The 19,259-nt window shown below is 46.2% G+C and overlaps 1 protein-coding gene across 1 annotated transcript; it reads right to left on the reverse strand.

Moving 5' to 3' along the window:
• Positions 1-83: 83 nt before the first annotated feature.
• On the reverse strand, positions 84-18,273 carry LOC135975009 (zinc finger protein RFP-like). The gene is given in 8 exon segments (XM_065565015.1): positions 84-2,055; positions 2,058-2,132; positions 3,015-3,074; positions 7,830-7,945; positions 8,351-8,373; positions 8,711-8,941; positions 14,193-14,288; positions 17,783-18,273. Coding segments are annotated over 8 exon segments (1,458 nt in total). The 5' UTR covers positions 18,200-18,273; the 3' UTR covers positions 84-1,615.
• Between the last annotated feature and the right edge of the window lie 986 nt (positions 18,274-19,259).

Here is a 19,259-nt window from a genome sequence, read left to right on the forward strand (position 1 = left end):
GGAGCATAAGCTTTTGTGGGTAAGAACCTCACTCAGTCTTGCATCTGAAGAAGTGAGGTTCTTACCCACAAAAGCTTATGCTCCCAATACTTCTGTTAGTCTTAAAGGTGCCACAGGACCCTCTGTTGCTTTTTATATATTTCATTTACTTTAAGTAAATATCAGGCTTAAAAGGAGCGGAGAGGGAACTTTCATAACCAGAACGCATGGTAAAAACATCCACAAATGTGAAGTGTTTTGCCCTGACAGGTACCTAAGTAGATGGGGTGGAATTAACTATGGGGTGGAATTAATGTTATAGTTTCACTTTCAGAAACATTTTATAGATCTCCATCTCCCTCTCATGTTCTTTCTTTTTCACTTTTTTTTTTCATTTCATCCAGTTTTACACAGCGTTTTATTTAGCACTCATTTCCCATCTCTTTATTTCTCTGAGTCTCCCTAACTCTTCTCTAATCCATGTCACTGATCATTTCAACTCAGGTGCCCAGTTCTCTCTACTGAATTTATCACCTCCCCTGTCCATGCCCGCTGAGGTTTTTCCTTCTCAGGATTGTTTTGCTTTCATGCTTCTCATTTCAGTCCGTCCCATCCCCCCCACTCCCCATTTTCCCAGTCTTCTCTCCTTACTCTTGTTTTACTTTATTTTCACCTTCTCCCATTTCATTTCTTCTCTCCCTTCTGGTTAAACCTGCCCTGTACCTGACTCCCCTCCCCACAGCCACCTCTTCTTCATCCAGCTGACATCTCCCCACTCCACAACTCCTTTCCTCCCGGAGCATCTCTTCCCTGGTGGCCTGTAGGTCATATTCTCCAGGGCCTGGGTCTCCCTCTCCAAGGCTCCTGGCTGGTGCTGAGCCTCGAGCTTCCCCCAAGGCCTCAAATTAGAATTAATTAATTCTGTGTCCCTGGCACCCCAAAATCTGCCTGTCCCCAGCTCAGGTGTGAGTACTACCCCCCTGCCCAGCCCTCACCTCTGCCTGTCCCCAGCCCAGCTGTTAATTCTACCCCCAAACCCCACATCACTTCTGCCCCCAGCCCCTCCTTCAGTTCTGACCCTGCAGCCCCCACCTCTGCCCCTCAGGGCCCCTCTGCTTCTCCTGCAGCTCCAGGGGTTCTTCCCACCACCCCCTCCCATCGCTGGTGCTACAGGGAGAGCAGGGGGAGGAGCTTCCTGGTGACACTGAGACTGGGCCAGAGGCTGGGTAGATGGGAGTCCTCCAGCATCTTAGAGATTACGATGACTGTGGCTAGAAAAGCCCATATTTTCATGGCTGTTTCTCCCCTCCCCCTCTCCATTGTCTCAATGACATTGGGGATCCTGGGTCGGACAGAGTCCTCCTGGACCATAGAGGACAGTGACTAACAGGCTGCACAATCCCTGGAGTAGTGAGATTGGCTTCTCCATTTCAATCACTTCCTGCTCTCTATGGTTTGACAGTCCCCAGAGACCGTCCCCACCCCACCCCCACTGAGCACACAGAGTCATAGAGACTGTGCAGTAGAAAGTCTGCAGGAAGACAGGAGTCCTCCAGGGTCATAGAGAATATGGTTTCTGAAGTTTGCGGGGCTGATTTCAGGATACCTAGGTTTATTTCGATGCCCCCACCCTGTCTCAGGCACACAATCTGAGCCCAGATCCTGGTCCCAGCACTTGGAGCCAGGGTTGGATTCTCTCCCCGGGAACAGACCCCAGCAGGAAAGTGAAGATCGGGGCCCCATCATCAGCATTGATAAATGTTACCTGCCCCCGGTCACAGTCCAGACAAACCCAGATCCTGCTGGGGGCCCGGCTCAGGGGCAGGGGGGTCACAGGGGAAGTGAGTGCTTGGAAGTGACTCCCCCACTGCCCCACAGCCCAGATCCCCCCCTCAGGGCTACGACTGATCTGTCCCTTTCTCCTCACAGACTCTCTGGCCACCCCCACAGCCCAGCATCGCCCAGCAACCACCTCCACCTCCCAGCAGTGTCTCCCCGAGGTGAATCCCTCCCAGCCCAGCACACAGGGCTCAGTGTCAAATCTCTCAAGGTTTTTGGGCAGATCCTGCCCTGTGTTTCCCGTCTCACACTTTTCCAGTCCTCAGACAGGACAAGTTCTGGATGAGCCGTGTCTGGATCCAGAGTCACATTTGCTGGGGAGAGAGAGAATCAGAACGTGAGGGGCAGAGCTCAGCCCTGGGGAGACTGGGACCATTTCTCACACTCCACAGCAACCCTGTCCTGACTGGGACACTCCTGGATCTCAGGGAGCTGCCTCTGTCCTGGGCACCTGAGACCGAGCAGAGATGTTACTGCAGTTCCTCAGTCTGTTTAATGGGACCCACTTCATTAGTTTCTCCTTTAATGCAGAGGCTTCAGCTCCCAGCTCCATTCCCAGCATTAGAGACACAGCAAGGAAGGTGTCAAAATCTTTTAGTGAGGTGGGAGCACAGGAGACAGGTAACAGCTTTTAACCCCTGAAGCAACCTCCCTCCCCAATTCAGCCTCCACTTCCAGGCCAGGGAACAGAGAGGAAGGTGCAGCATTGGGAAGAGCTGCTTAAGACTAGAAAGTAGGAGGTGGCATTGGGTGGGGTAGCCCCAGCCACAGTCCAGAGAGAAGGGAGGAGCTGCCAACATCAGAGGGAGAGCATCTCCCCCATCCAGGAAGCAGTGAGCAGCTCCAATAGGAGAGCCCAGCCCAGCCCAAAGTAAAGGCAGGATATTGGAGAAGAGTGATGGGGAGACCCCCTGCACCAGGGTGAAGCAGAGGGATGTGTCAGCCCTCAGGACAGAGAGCTCTGTTTGGATGCTGCTCGGGGAGAGTTCATCAGTGTGGGCATGAACTGAGCACTAAGGAAACTGTCAGGAGTGTTTGTGTGACTTCAGCTTGGGATCCTCTCACTGTTCAGTGGGTTTATTTGTAGGGCTGTGTGTCATGGCTGCTGTGGTTGGTAATTTTAGCTACACTCTCATGAAGATGTTTTCACTGGAATTTTCTCACAATTTAAAGACAATCTCCACCTGCAAACTCACCCTGTCTGAATGTTCCTAGGGATTCCCCTCTTCTTGTCTCCAGTGCAAACGGCAGAGTGTCTGGAGGGCGAAAGGATAAGAGAGGTGAGATTTCATATTTATAAAAGCATTCCTATTCTGAACTCCTAAAACTGTGTTTTAATTATGAGAGAGAAACAGACAGAGAGGCCCAGAGACACACTCAGATATCCTCTCATATTTGGGCATCTCTTAGCAATGGACCCAATATCTTTACAGCCTCACATCCATCCCAGGACACACAATCTGTAAGTGAGATTTTCTTTTCTCCTCCTCATCCCCTCCCATCCTTCAGACTCCATCCAGTTAGTTTGTCTCATTCACTTACTGCCTTTTGTCATAACCTAGACCCAGATCATACAAAGACTTTGACATGAAAGTAACGTTACCCAGTTTGGTCCCTTTGACACTAACGGGATGTTGAGAGTTTGTGAAATCCTGGCTGTATTTGTAAGCTGGTGGGTCTGTTTACTCAGTGTTTCTACAGAGAGCAGCACGATGGGGCCCTCGTCCTCCATAGGCAGAAACAGGAATAATAATAAAATCATTTTATAAATGTGGAAATTGAGGTGGGGAAAGGTTGATTCAATGCGCCAGATTCACTCCTGTGTGTGACACCCTGACACCCCAATATTCACAACTGTCATGTAATTAGGATATATTTTATACAAAGTATGTCTTATGAGGTATCATTCTAAAAGACGTGATGTGCTAGACATTAATATCTCCTTGGATTGTATGTGCTATCGTCGTGTGTGCAGTTATAAAGTTTGGTTATGTATGTGTTATGGAAACATGTTGTGAGGTTGAAAACACCCACCAGCAGCCTTTCAGGTACAACAGTAAAAAGGCCAACCAATGTTAATGGCTTATTGAGGGAATGCACACAAGCACAAGGATTACCCCAGGAACTGTGTACAATAGAAACCTCTCAGAGATAGCACTACACAATGTGAACTGTTTGACCCAGGTGACAGCAAAAGAACTTTCCAGCAAGTGGGGAGAAGATATAAAAGGGGGACAATGACATCATGAGGGTATCTCACTCTCCCTGCAACAACACACCTGGACACATCTGAGGGGGTAAGGACTGAACTGTTGTAAGTGATGGTCCAAGAATAGAAGGAACTAGCCTGTGTATGAAAACCTGGGAAAGCCAAGGCAACTTGTACCTTAAGAATCTGCCAGCCTGTTTATCACTCAGGGTGAGGATTTGCTCATTTATATCCTACCTATCTAGTGTGTTAAGCTCAGTTTGCGGTTTTTGTTTATTTAATAAGGTAATCTGCTTTGATCTGTTTGCTAACCCTTATAATAACTTAAAATCTACCTTTTGTAGTTAATAAACTTGTTTTGTTTATTCTTAAACCCAGTTTGTGGAATTCATAATTGGTTGCAAAAATTGGAGAACACTTCAATCCCCCTGGACATTCAATAACAGATTTAAAAGTAGCCATCCTTCAACAACAAAAAACTTCAAAAACAGACTTCAAAGAGAAACTGCAGAGCTACAATTCATTTGCAAACCTAACACCATTAATTTGGGCTTGAATAGGGACTGGGAGTGGCTGGCTCACTACAAAAGCAATTTTCCCTCTCTTGGTATTGACACTTCCTCACCAATTATTGGGAGTGGACTACATCCACCCTGACTGAATTGGCCTTCAGCACTAGTTCTCCACTTGTGAGGTAACTCCCTTCTCTTCATGTGCCAATATATATTTATGCCTGTATCTGCAATTTTCACTTCATGCATCTGAAGAAGTGGGGTTTTTACCCACAAAAGCTTATGCCCAAATAAATCTGTTAGTCTTTAAGGTGCCACCGGACTTCTCGCTGTTTTCCTCCACACTTAGGGAGGGAGCAAATTTCATGCGCTTACGCTGCACAGTTTTCTGTGGAGCAAAAGACAATACAATTGTGGGTTTCCACCCTAGAAGGGGTGTGCATTTGAGCACTGGGCAATTCCCTACCTGTGTGTGTACTGGAGGAGGCTTGAGGGCCTGGCACAGCAGGATAGGGTGAGGGAGCCCAGGCTGGTGGAATGAGCAGGCTCAGTGGGACCCCAGTACTTCAGGTGGCACCTCAGAGTGGGGGGCAACCCGTCACAGTGGCGCAGGGTCATGTGCACAGCTTTTTGCTCTGGGACACTGGTGGTGATTTTAAGTGAGTTTTAAGTGTGTTGGCTGGAGGAAAGACCAGTTTGTTATTTTCTGATTGCTTATTTCAGGCAAGGGAAGTAGGGGCAGAAAAGCAGGAAAATGAGTGATAGTGCAACAGTTGCAAAATTGGAGCTCTGCAGATTGCAGGCAGCAGAAAACGAAAAAGAGCACAAAAGACGTATGGAATTACAGTTTCTGCAGATGGAGGCAGAAGCACCAGGCAAAAAGCTGAGAGACAAAGAAATGGAGGTCCAGAAGCAACCCATGGAGGAGAAGGAAAAAGTGAGACAGCATAAACTGGCCTTAATTGAGAGGCAGAACCAGAACCCCACACCAGGGGGCCCCACCTCTTCCAAAATCCACAAATGGGAGCGATTGTGTCCTGTCTACAGTGCAACTGGGTCATTGCTGAATTTTTCATCACCTTTGAGAGGCTGGGTGTGCTGCATGAGATTCCTGATGAGCACTTTGGTTGCAAAGCTGTCTGGGAGAGCTCTGGATATATTCAATAAGATGCCAGTGGGTGACACTTCCAATTATGGTAAATTCAAGAAAATAGTTTTAAAACAGTTTACGATTACTCCTGAAACCTGCAGAGTAAAATTTAGAAGCCTCAAGAGAGGGGCTGGAATGAGTAATGTGGCATATGTAAACCAAATCTGAGATTAACTGGCTAAGTGGGTAAGGGGGAAAGGTATTTCAGGCTTTGAAGAAATGTGTAATCTCGTTGCTCAGGAACAGTTCCTGAATATGTGTCGTGATGATGTAGAACAGTGTTTATGGGATAAGAGGGTAAAAACTGTCAAAGAACTTGCTACTTTTGTGGATGAATTTGAACAATCCCAAACACCTATTCTGAATAAATCACAGGCAGAGGGGTGTAAATTTGGTGCGAAGCAAGGTCCCCGCTTTACCCCTGGGAAGAGGGAGGGTGGACGGGAGGTGGGGCACCCACCCCCAGAGCCCTTCCTCCCATACCCATCCCAAACCGCCCTTAAAAACAGGAGACCCTAGAAGGTGCTTCCACTGTAATTCTACAGAGCACCTGAAATATAACTGCCCCAAATTGAAGGAAAATAAGCCTTCTTTGACCCATATTGGCTCAGTTGTCCTCAGCCCCGAGGTCCTGGAGCCAATTTGTGACTCCGCTGTTCAGTGGCTGCAGGGGCCGGTGCAGACCTTGGCACAGGCTGAGGAAGCTCTGAAGCCAGCCAGAGTTACATCCCGATGACAATGGGCCCCGTGTGTCTTGCCCAGTGTGCAGAGTGTCAGAGGCCCAGCTTTACACTGCCCACGTCCCTCTGTCCCTCGTCCACCCCCTCCCTCTTCCACCCGCCCTCACCCCCCCCCCCACCCCATTCCCAGCCCTCTCGGGAACACGCCTTGTGCCTGCAGCTGCTGGGGAGGAGGCACAAGGGGCTCCTGTGCTGGAGGAATCCCTCACCATGTGGGAGGGGCTTTCTCCTTCCTTGCAGCCCGTTTGGACCAGACTAGCTGCCCTACGGGACCAGAGCCCAGTGATGGGCTGGGTCCAGCTTTAACAAGTGGACTTTAATTTACAGTCCTGACCTTTAGGCACCTGGTGCCTGGTTCTCAGAGGGGTTGGGCACCTGCAGCTCCCACTGACTCCACCTGCAGATGTGGAGGCTGCACAGCTCTGGAGCACCTGCCCTGCAGCTCTCTAGTTGGGCGAGAGAAACTCAGGTGCTCCAAATTAAACCATTTTGCTAAATTGGGGCCTTAATATTGTGACCTTTGGTAAGTCGTGAATTAATGGGAGACATCTTGATGTCTAGGCCCCTGCTACATATGTCTACTTTCCACTAGTTGTTATGTTCAGAATTGAGAATTCGTACAAGGGTCATGCATAAGTTTGGACAGACTGAGATTATGCGTTTATACTGACCGGCTTGGCTTTGGCCTGGTTATCCATTTGCTTGACATAAGGGAAATGCTGCCTTAAAAGACCTTGTTATTAAGTGATGTGTTCATAAGTTGCTATGTGGGACAAAGAGATGTTTTGACCACACAATGTGCTTAAAGACAACAGACACCCAAAATGTAGTGCCAAGGACCAGTTAGCAAAGTCCAAAAATCCCCATACAAAGGTCAAAGTGACCTGTGCATAATCGGTGGTAATAAACCAATCAGAAAAGAGAATAATAACATGGAACTGGCTGGGATAGCAAAAGCCCTGAAAATTAAAAAGTTCATGCATGTGTATCCTATGAGCTATATAAGATACTTAATAGTCATAACACTCATAGAGGATTGGAAAAGAACTAAAAAATATATTAGCTGGATGTGTATATATGTCTGTCATTGTAAGGGTAATGACCGCTTCATAGGAGAAATCCACCGCGACGCACCTATGTCCCAGGAGAAGGCAACTGGCCAGTACGTCTTTCGGTATGTCTGTCATTTCTTACTTTCATAGTAATTGAAGGCATCCTTTTGGTACAAACAAAGGTTTCGGTTAATGAACCTGAGTGACTTGGACTCCAAGTGTGTGGCATTCTCATCCAACAATTAAAGAGAAGCATAATCTAATTATGAACCAATTGGCCAGAGTCATTCTCCTCCAACAGTCTCGGAGGCTCATCCCAATTTCCCATTCTAGATCCCTTCTAGGTACCTTTGAACTTCCTCAGAGTCTCCATTAGAGCAACAGTTTTCTGGGAGAAATCACTGAGTCTCTTATCCTGTTTAGGAGAAATCTCCAGTGGCTGCTGGAACTTTCCTTTCTCACACCTGGACAGAAACAATGTCACATGGTTATATTTCATTTAGTGACTCATTATAAGTTCTTGCTAGTGAGATGCTGCTCTAATGGGCTGGGAATTAGAGTTTAACCAGGGACCCAGCAGTGACAGGCCCATATTCCATCCCCACAATCCTGAGGAAGTCAGCCCCCAGGGATGTGACATCTCTGGACAATACTTGACGTCAGTCTTCCCCACTGTATGGGAAATTCCAGAGTCTTCTGTAGAAGGGTGAAAACCTCAGGATTAAGTTTATTAGACAGATTTGTATCCAACATGTGACCTTCCCCACACATTTTGCTGTAGAGCCCCTGTGAGATGCGGTGCTAATATCATCTCCAAACTCTTTCCCAGCATTGTGAAGTGTGAGGGGGAGTGAGAGAGAGACACGTACCTGCTCAGGGTGCTTCTGACATCCTAGAAGAGAGAGAGAGAGAGAGAGAGAGAGAGAGAGAGAGAGAGTATTTCAGTCCCACCTGACACACACTTAACATTCCCAAGAAGGGATTTTGCAAGTATTGGGAAAAGAGGCTCTGCCCTGGCTCCAGGGCCACGTGTTCGCTGAGCTTATGGGGCTTTTCCATCTCTAATATCAATGTGTCTGTCACTCTGCAATGTACAATAGTCATTCACATATCAGGAATGCACATGCTGAGTTACACTGAGATCTCTGACTGCTGGAACCCAGTGCTTATAATTTAGGAGCTGTCCTGTCCCTGTGTGGGGATATGGGATGTTTCTCACTCAGTCTCACCTGCAGGAATTCACTCGCTGGCTTCTGACACTTCCCCTCCAGCTCACTGATCAGCTCACTGAGATGGGAAATCTGCTCGGAGAGTTTAGTGGCATTTTCATTCTGTATTTTCTCAATCTCCTTGTCCAGCTTTTCCAGCTGAGTCAGCAGGAGCCGCTCTTGTTCCTCCAGGAAGTGCCGCAGTTGCTGAAATTCAGACACAATCTTCTGCCTCTCGGTTTGTGTCTTTCTCTGTAAACAAAAATAGGAAAAGGGCTGGTCAGAATATGGCTGAAACCTGGGGTCCCTTCACAGAGTGCTGAGCAGGGCTGGATTACCCAATAGACAGACTAAGCATGTGCTTAGGGCACCAGCAAAGCAGGGGGCACCAAAAAAAATGAGATTTTTTTTTTTGAAAAAATTTGATGTTTGATCTTTCAAAAAAAGCATTGAAGTAGTCATCATGGGGAAAATCAGAACTTTCTTAGATTTCCTTACACTCCACTACACGCTCTTCCCCCGTTTTTCTGTTCTCTTTTCATTACTTATCCCCACCTAAACCAGGGGAGCTTCCTACTAACGTAGATCAAAATAATGCGAGGAAATCAGATCCTGTCATGTATTGCAATAAATTTATGTTTTATTATTGATATAGTCTTCTGAGTTATATGTACTTGATTCATTTTTTTGTTTCATATATATATATATATTATATGTACATAAAAATAGTGTACATTGTGTAATTTGTTGTTGTTTTTTTTAAGTTCACATAACTGAGATAAGGGGCAGGATGGAACATAACCAACTGAGTGGAGCACAGAAACGTAAACTGGCGGAAGAAAAGAAACAAAAAATTAGTGAAATTTTCCAAAACCTTCCAAAGCTGACATAATTTTTCAAAGTGAATCCATCAGAAGCAACATCTTCTCTCAGTAGCACAGACATCGTTCCAAAACCTGTAGGTGTTTCAGAGACTGACCCTTCTTCTATTGGTGAAACTAACACCATTCCAGAACATGTGGATGTGTCAGAGACTGAACCTGCTCATGCTGTAAATAATAGAAAAGATCCTGGTATGTGGGTTGATTTCAGTACTGATGATGTAGCTTACTGGATAGATTCTGGACCAAATGACTGTCAACACCACACTGGGCCATTTGAGAAATCACTTGGACTTTTACCAATGGCAAACAAACAAGATATTGTCCACAAAAAATATTTTTCGGCATGAAAGTGAATGATGGGAAATATACTCGAAAATGGCTACTGTATTCACTATCAACAGGGTCTGTGTACTGTTTCGTTTGCAAACTTTTTGCATATAAACCTTCAACATGCCGGTTTGCTGCAGATGAATTTAGTGACTGGCGGAATACTGTTTTAATTGAACAACATGAAAATAGCACCACTCAGGGATTCAATGTTGACATATTTAAATCGAAGACAGGGCTTTGGATTGACACAAAAATTGGAAGAACAAATTAAAGGGGAGCGCGAATACTGGCAACATGTCTTGCAGCGTGTTATAGCTGTTATTCAGACATTAACTGAACATGGCCTGCCTTTCCGGGGATCAAATGATACATTTGGAGCATTGCAGAATGGAAATTTCTTGGGATTGTTGGAGCTTGTGGCTCAGTTTGACCCATTTTTAGCAGGCCATATCTCAAAATATGGGAATGCTGGCAAAGGTAACCCATCATACTTATCCAAGACAATATGTGATGAACTCATTGGTCTAATGAGTGACAAAGTTCATTCAGCTATTGTGGATGAAATAAGTACTGCTGGGTACTTCAGTTTATCTGTCGACTCTACACCTGATCTTTCACATATTGATCAATTGAGTATTGTACTAAGATATGTGTCTCCCACAGATGGAAAACCAGTTGAACGATTTATAACATTCCTCAATTTGAAAAGCCACACTGGTGAAGAAATGGCAAATCAAGTACTGCATTATCTGTGCCAAGTTTGCAAAATAGATTTCTCAAAGTGCAGAGGTCAATCTTATGACAACACTGCCAACATGTCAGGATGTTATCGAGGAACGCAGAAGAAGCTTTTAGAACAGAACAAATATGCCATATTCATACCATGTGCTGCACACTCTCTCAATCTTGTTGGCCACAGTGCTGTTGATTGTTGTCCGGTGGCAGTAAGGTTTTTCTCAATAGTCCAGTTACTTTATACATTTTTCTCTGCCTCAACACACCGATGGGCAGTTCTTAAAACATATTTGGGCAATGATCGTGTGTTGAAATCTCTTTCTAATATTCAGTGGGAGGCACATGCAGTGGCAACAAGTGCAATTCTGGAGTCCTTCTCAAAGATTGTGGATGCATTAGAAAGTATAGCTGAAGACCAATCACAAAAGGGAGAAACTATACGAGAGGCAGAAAACATTGCGAACAAGATGCAAGAACTAGAGTTTGTATTCATGTTGACCAAGTGGAATTAAATTTTACAACACTTTTACCACACAAGTCAAGCTCTTCAAGAAAAAGAATTGGATTTGAAAACATGTGCAGACCTCTGTCAATCATTAGCAGCCACTTACACACTTTGAGGAACGATTTCGAAAGATTTGAAGACATATCAAAAGATATCTTTCCTGATACTAACTACAAAGAAGCCTAGTCCCGCAAGCGAATCAGGAAAAAACAAGCAAATGATAGCAGTGCAACAGAAACAACGTTGAATCCTAGAGACAAATTTCGCGTATCTAATTACTACATAATTATAATTGATACACTTGAAGCTCATATGAAGAGGAGAGGTGAGATTTTCTTTTCTAAACAATATGAACTTATCTGACAAACAATATTCACAAGGTTCCCAAAAGCTAGTTGACTCATACCCTGTTGACTTGAACATGAATCTCTGTGGAGAAGTACGGCAGTTCCACTGTTATATGGCGCAAAGTTTAATGAAACAGGAAAAATGAAATTCAGTCACATTGATTTTCATGACATAATACTGAAAGACAGAATACAATGTGTATTTCCAAATGTAGAGATCGCACTACATATTTTTCTAACATTGATGATTACTAACTGCTCCGCAGAATGCTCTTTTTCTCAGCTGAAAAGAATAACAAACCCTCAGAGAACAACAATGTGTCAGGACAGACTTGATTCACTTTCCTTATTGTGTATGGAAGCGGACATGCTTTGTCGAGTCAGCTTCAATTAATTTATCCAGAATTTTGCAATCAGAAAATCTAGAAAGAAGCTATTTTAATTTCAGCATACATGTAAGTTTTGTGTCATTTCGAAAAATAAAATTTTATTTTATGGTATAGTATTGTTTTTATGTTGAATTACATATGGGGGGGCACCATAACCTTTTCAGAGCTTAGGGCCTCTAAAGGTCTTAATCCGGCCCTGGTGCTGAGTGTGCAGGAGGGAGAATTTCTTCGTAAATTCTAAATCACGTGACACTGAACAATATCCTGTGGTTACTAGAGAGGGTTTTCTCACACCTTTCCATGTTCCCATGTTTGACATGGTTCGGACAGTACGTTGCCGATGGCCTCGGAGACACAGATCCAGAGCAGTAGGAGGCAGGACTCAGCACTAGAGCTGGGGGACATTTTCTGCACTAACATTTTTTTCCAGGGAAGATACAGATTTATCGACATTGAAATGTTTTATGAATTCCTGTCAATGTCACCAGTTGTTTTGTTACAAAAATAAATACATGAAAAATCAAAACATTTTCTTGTTCTTTTTTTTTTCCAGGATTTTATAATGGTCTAAATGGAAACAAAACATCTTTGATTCAACCCATTTTTTTTTAATAGCCAGCCCGTGAAAAAGTTCTGGTATTTGCTGAGCCTTACTCAGACCCACATTAACAGAGACATGTGGGGAGAAAAAAAAAAACAAATGAAACTATAACATAAAAAGCTGCAGACTCAGGCAGAGAGCTCCGCATTGGATACATTCAGTTCACATTGGGAAAAATTTTATTACAGCCATAAAAGCTGGAAATTAAATCATTAATAGAAATGAAAATTTAGAATCCAAAGAGGATCATGTTGCCCTTTTCTAGGGAGAGGATTTTTCGGGCCCTCTGTATGGATGTGAGCACAGGTACACACTCACACGCACACCACACAGTATTTAAGGATCATGAAGCAGCAGACAAACGTTCACTTCCCAAAGGCCACAAAGCAATCATTCACAAGAGTGACATGTGAAGGAAGTAACCTGGAATAAAAGATAAACTGTAACTAGAGAAAAAAGAACAGGAGTACTTGTGGCACCTTAGAGACTAACAAATTTATTTCAGCATAAGCTTTCGTGGGCTACAGCTCACTTCTTCAGATGCATAAGAGTGGAACACACAGACAGAAGATATTTATACATACAGAGAACATGAAAAGGTGGAAGTAGGCATACCGACTGTAAGAGGCCAATCAATTGAGATGAGCTATCAACAGCAGAAGAAAAAAAACCTTTGAAGTGATAATCGAGATGACCCATAGAAGGTGTGAGGAGAACTTAACATGGGGGGGGGGGGAAATCAATTAGTGTAATGACCCAACCATTCCCAGTCTCTGTTTCAACCTAAGTTAATTGTATCTAATTTGCATATTAATTCGAGTTCAGCAGTCTCGCTCTAGAGTCTGTTTTTGAAGTTTACTAAAAGAGTAACTAAAGAGAAACTGACTTAAGAAATAAGGAGGATGTGAGCTGTAATGAAAATAAGAAAATCAACATCTCTGGACAGCACCCTCAGGCATACAAGGTGAATGACAAGAATGGATAAATCAGAGCACAAAAAGACTGTAAGCCAGAAGGGAGCGGAGGGATAGAACCCAACACGTCACACCCAGGAATACGTGGCTTTATTTAAGCTGGAACTCAGAACAGTGAACAAAGCTCGCACAACAGGATTCATCAAGACAAAACTAAACATCCTCCAAACTCTGGGCTGACAGAGGCAGAGAACTGTGAAATGAGGAGTGAACATGTAACAATGGGGGTTTGTTCTAATGGGTTGGATTTTCTAATTCAAAATTCTGTTATTTCATTCATGTTAATTGTTACCTATGCAGTGAGTTTAACTAAGGTAACAGTAGTTAATATGCAGTAGATAAGAATCGTGGTTTACATTAGTTTATGGCAGTGGTTTTCAACCTGTGGTCCGCAGAGCCAGACAATGTCTAAGAGGTTCGCAAAAGACTTAGACTGAAAACTGACTGAACAGAAATTAACTATACACACAATGGATTTTCACAGGAGTCCACAACTCCATTTGAAATTTGCAAATGCAAAAAGGTTGATAACCACTCATTTATGGTGTAAGCCTAAGTAGTAATTCCTGCGAATTTATTTCTGCTTTTCCCCCAACTGATTTCTGCTTTACCCTCAATTGATTGAGATAAAACATAATTTGGCCTCTAGATTGCCCCGGCCTCTCCTTATTGCTCTGATTCAGAACGTCCCTCCATCCGGCTCCTTACAACTGCAGGTTAATAATGATGTGCACCTACTAGATATTCCTGTTTTCTCTTCTCTCCGCTCACTTTACATCCCAGCAGCTTTTCTCTCTCTTCCCTCAGAGTCTTCAAATGGGCCTGAATCTTTTCCTGAAGAAACAGAAAATGATTTGAGTGGTGTTATTTTTAGTTTTAGGAGTGGGGGGAGGGGGCGGGCTTTTCCAACACAAACACTCCAGAGATGACTGGAGAATCCAGTAGGTTTATGATATCAGAGATATTAAGGAAGTGGAGTCGTATTAATAGACACTGGGAGTGTTTTATTTTCAGACTCTTTGAAGTTGTTTGATCTTATTACTCCATTGATTTACACCAACAGGAAACTGGCATCACATACTTGGACCTGGCGAGTGGTGTGTGTCGGGGGGGAGGGGTGTCACAACCTCAGGGGTTCCTCTGGGGAAGGCAGATCAGCACTGCATGTTGCTAACGCTGTTGCAAGCATTGTAAGCATTTTGGGGAAGGTCAAAGGTGTGAGTGTAGAGTGGAAGATTCCTTTGCAGGCTGCGAGAGGCCAAAGGAGGAAGGAAAAAGAGAGCAGAGAATGGATTAACTGAACACTGCAGCTAGCAAGCTCGGTTGGACAATAAAACGCTGGCCCCAGTCCAAGGTCACAGTGCTAAGTGAGAAGTTTATCTCTCACCCAGCCACAGCCAGCCATAAAAAAAAGAAAAAGTACACTGAACCAGGGCTGCAAAAATAAAAAACACAGGCGAAACAATTAGGGGCGGGGGAGCAGAGCTTCGCGTCCTTTTGGGAAAGTGAGGAAGACCACAGAAAGCCGGTTTGGACTGGCACAAAGAGCACCAGGAACAGAGGTCGCAAAATGGAGCACCCCCAAGGGAACCCAGGACTTAAAACCCTCCTAAGAGCTGGAGCAATTCGGAGATCACAGCGGACCCTGGATGACCTGTGCACACAGGACAGAACTCCCATCCACCCTTTCCCCTCTTCTTCTTACATTACACCCAGGCCTGGCCAGCCTCAGGTAGTAAGTGTGTGAGCATAAAAGTGGGTTAGGGCACTAATGTTTTCTTCCTTCCTCTAAGTAACATGGGGAGCACCCATGGCTCACCACCGTTATTTTATTATTTTATTAATAAAGCTTCACAACTTAGACACTTGGTGTGTTCTGTCATCTCCTCCCAAACAATCATGTGGCCTCAGCCTAATCACCTGATGCCTCAAGCAAATTGGTAACAAAAATCTGTCACAGAGGGAGTTCGTGGGGGTGGGGGATGGAGGAAAGAAGGAACTTAGTGGGCGGGGGGCCTCACGAGAGAGGAGGTGGAGGAGAGGAGGGACGCAGCGAGCGGTGGGGATCTCCAGAGAGGGGGCGTGGAGTGGAGGAGGCCTCGGGAAAGGGGCAGAGCAGGGATGGGAAGAAGTGGAACGCAAGTGGTGCCACCATGGCCCAAGAGTCCAGCAGCGGGTTGGTGGTGGCTGCGCCAGGGGAGGTTTAGGCTTAGCCTCCCCTAGCCTATTATACCTGCTGACTGTGGGAGACTTGGCTGTAGACTCCTCCTAGTGCCTGCTGCTACACAAGTACCTTAAACATTCCCTATAGAAAAGTGTGGGCACCTAAGTCTGCACCAGAAAAAATGGACAGCTTTGAAATCTGGAATGGTGGCCACCCATGATGACCTAAGTATCGCGATTGCCAGTGTATGCAAACACAACTCTCTTTAGGTGTCCCCCACTCCCACCCCCAGTTGTTTCTTTATCCACCTGCTGCAGATCATCTTAGACTCTGACTGTGAGCTCTCTTTGCCTGACTTGTCTGTACGGTGCCTCGCACAATGGGACCCTAATCCCTCACTGGGGCTCAGAGATGCTACTGTAAAAGAAATCAGTACATTCTATTGATTACAAATTATTATTATTGTTATTAATGTCAACATGGAAACTTTATGGGCACTGAAATCTATGGCCAAAATTTCCAAACTGAAATTTTCAGGACTGGGACTCTCTCCCTGTGGGCTCAGGAGATGTGGAAGAGGGATGATGCTGGGTCACAGGGTGGCTGGCCCTATAAAGGTGGAGGGGTCTCCGCCCCACCTGTGATATAGCCAGTTCTCCTCCGCAGGTAGGGAAAATGGAGGAGTGATGGCTGGGGGGGATCATGTGATTCAATCAGGCCTGGGGCTGGCAAAACAGAGGCCTATGGAGAGCCAGAGGTAGGAGGCCTGTGGAGAAGGCAGAGGAGGCCTTGGTGCTTCCGTGAGGGATAAGGCTGAACTCCAGACTGAAGTCCTGCAAGTCACTACTGAGAGAGCAGGGGTGTTACTGGCCACAAAAAGCCACTGTGGATTTTTTCTGGGAACCTCAGAGGGAAACTGAGGCAGAGCCCCAGGCCAGGAGGGAGCACTCTGGAGGCAATGACCCTGCACAAGGCTAACGGCATTTTGGGCTGTATAAGTAGGGGCATTGCCAGCAGATCGAGGGACATGATCATTCCCCTCTATTCTGAATTGGTGAGGCCTCATCTAGAATACTGTGTCCAGTTTTGGGCCCCACACTACAAGAAGGGTGTGGAAAAACTGGAAAGAGTCCAGCGGAGAGCAACAAAAATGATTAGGGGGCTGGAGCACATGACTTATGAGGAGAGGCTGAGGGAACTGGGATTGTTTAGTCTCCAGAAGAGAAGAATGAGGGGGGATTTGAACCTGAAGGGGGGTTCCAAAGAGGATGGAGCTCGGCTGTTCTCAGTGGTGGCAGATGACAGAACAAGGAGCAATGGTCTCAAGTTGCAGTGGGGGAGGTCTAGGTTGGATATTAGGAAACACTATTTCACTAGGAGGGTGGTGAAGCACTGGAATGCGTTACCTAGGGAGGTGGTGGAATCTCCTTCCTTAGAGGTTTTTAAGGCCCGGTTTGACAAAGCCCTGGCTGGGATGATTTAGCTGGGAATTGGTCCTGCTTTGAGCAGGGGATTGGACTAGATGACCTCCTGAGGTCCCTTCCAACCCTGATATTCTATGATTCTATGATTGCTCTGCTGCCCCCTCCAACCCAGTCCCTGCTTCCTACATCAGACAGATTGGCTAGGCTCTGCAGGATGGGAGCTCCACTCCAGTCCCCTCCTACGTCTCATGAGGGAGGGTTCAGCGCAGCTCCCGCGGTTCCTGCCTGGGTGAGAAGCTCTGCAGGAAAATGATGAAGGGGATGTGGGCCAAGAGGGCAGCCCCAGCTACATCCTTCTGCTCCCTCAGCCCCAAGGACAGGAGTAGCACGGACATGGTGTTAATAGCTTTGGGAGATGGTGGAAGTGGGGAAGGGCAGAGAAGGGGGGTCACTGCCCAGGACTCCACATACGGGGAGCAGGAGGAGTGGGGTGCGGGTTACTCACTCCCCCCACACTCCAGCATGTTAGCCTTAGCATATTTCTTTAAGGCCAAACTTCTCCACCTGCACAAGCCTTTGGAGGATTCCCAGTTGCTGGGAAACCTACTTAGGCCTGAATTCTCTTGTTCCTCTCCAGTGCAGGCTCACTGTCTGGGGCTCAGGAAATTCCTCACGCTTGGGGAAGGTGAGTTTCCCAAGGCCTTATCTGGCTATAAAAATAACAGTTGGTCGTTTCCTACCTTGAATTCTTCGGCAGCTTCCTCTGCAGGAATGATGATGTGATCTCTGTGCTGCTTGGATCTGTCACACACCAGGCAGATGGGGATTTCATCCTCTTTGCAGAACAGTTTTAGAGGCTCCTTGTGTTTCTCACACAGTCTCTTTGTTTCTGGTTCTTTCACTGTCTGCAACCTGAGTTCTCTGGCTGCTTCCACAATATTCCTGAGCTGCCTGTTCAGCCTGAGGTTCCTCTGGGGAAAGAGCTTTCCGCATTCCGGGCAGGAGACGTCTATATCGAATCCCTCCCAGCACTGGGTGATGCAGGCTCGGCAGAAACTGTGATCACAGTCTAGAGACACCGGATCTTTAAAATACTCCAGGCAGAGGGTACAGGTGATTTCATCCTGGAGAGTTTTTGCTGGATGTGCAGCAGCCATGGCTTCTAGTGCAGGAAAGAGACCAGAGAGAAGTTTAGCTTCACTTCCTTCTGCTCAGAATGGGCTGGCTGAACTTTGCCTAGTCATTAGGCGTTTCCTTTCTGGGTGCGGATTCCTGTTGTTTGTTTTTTGTTGACTGTAAAGAACCTTTGAAAGAAGTGTGATGAGCAGGGCCCTACCAAATTCTCCACTGTGAAAAACGCCTCACGGAATGTGAAATCTGATCTCCCCCATGCAATCTGTCTATTGTTGGGGAGAGGCAGAGCTGGGGGCACCCCAGCTTGGGGCTCCTACCATGTGCCGGGTGCATGTCCCGGCCCAGTCTGGGGAGGGATGGGTCTTTATATTCCCCTGCAGGAGCCGCTTCTGAAGTCGGCTCAGACCCCCCTCTGGGAACCTCTCCCGGCTGCAGGAAGCTCTGGGGCTGCTGGTTCAGAACCCAGCTCTGAAGGCAGTGTACAAGTGAAGGTGGCTGTCAGCCCCTGACCAGGGCAGAGAGGCTGTGGCCCCAGCTGTCAGTCCCCAACCCGGGTGGAAGGCTGCCAGGAACACTCCCCCCCCCCACCTCCCCAATACCCTGCCACCCTGATTTCTGCCCTGCTGCTGGTGGTGTTGCTGGTTCTGGCTTTAGAACTGGGTGCCTGGCCAGCAGCCACTGTTCTCCGGCCACCCAGCTCTCAAGACGGAGCCCCTGCCAGCAGCAGCATAGAAGTAAGGGTAGCAATCCCACAACTTCCCTACAACAGCCTTGTGACCATCCCCACCACCACACACACACACACACAAAACCCTCTTTTGGGTAGGGACCCCTCACAATTACACCACCATAAAAACTGCAATGGTAAACACCTGAAACCATGAAATTTACTATTTAAAAAATCCTATGACCATGAAATTCACCAAAATGGACCCTGAATGTGGTAAGGACCTAGTGATGAGTCCAAATTGACACTAACTCCTCCAAAATGTTGCAGATACCCCCACTGCCCTGCAACCTGCCCTGTCCTTTAGTCACTCACTTGTAAAAATTAGAGCAGGAACTAGCACCCAGGGGATCCTT

This window comes from Chrysemys picta, chromosome 12 (genome assembly GCF_011386835.1).
Source record: "Chrysemys picta bellii isolate R12L10 chromosome 12, ASM1138683v2, whole genome shotgun sequence".
NCBI classification, from domain to species: Eukaryota; Metazoa; Chordata; order Testudines; family Emydidae; genus Chrysemys; species Chrysemys picta.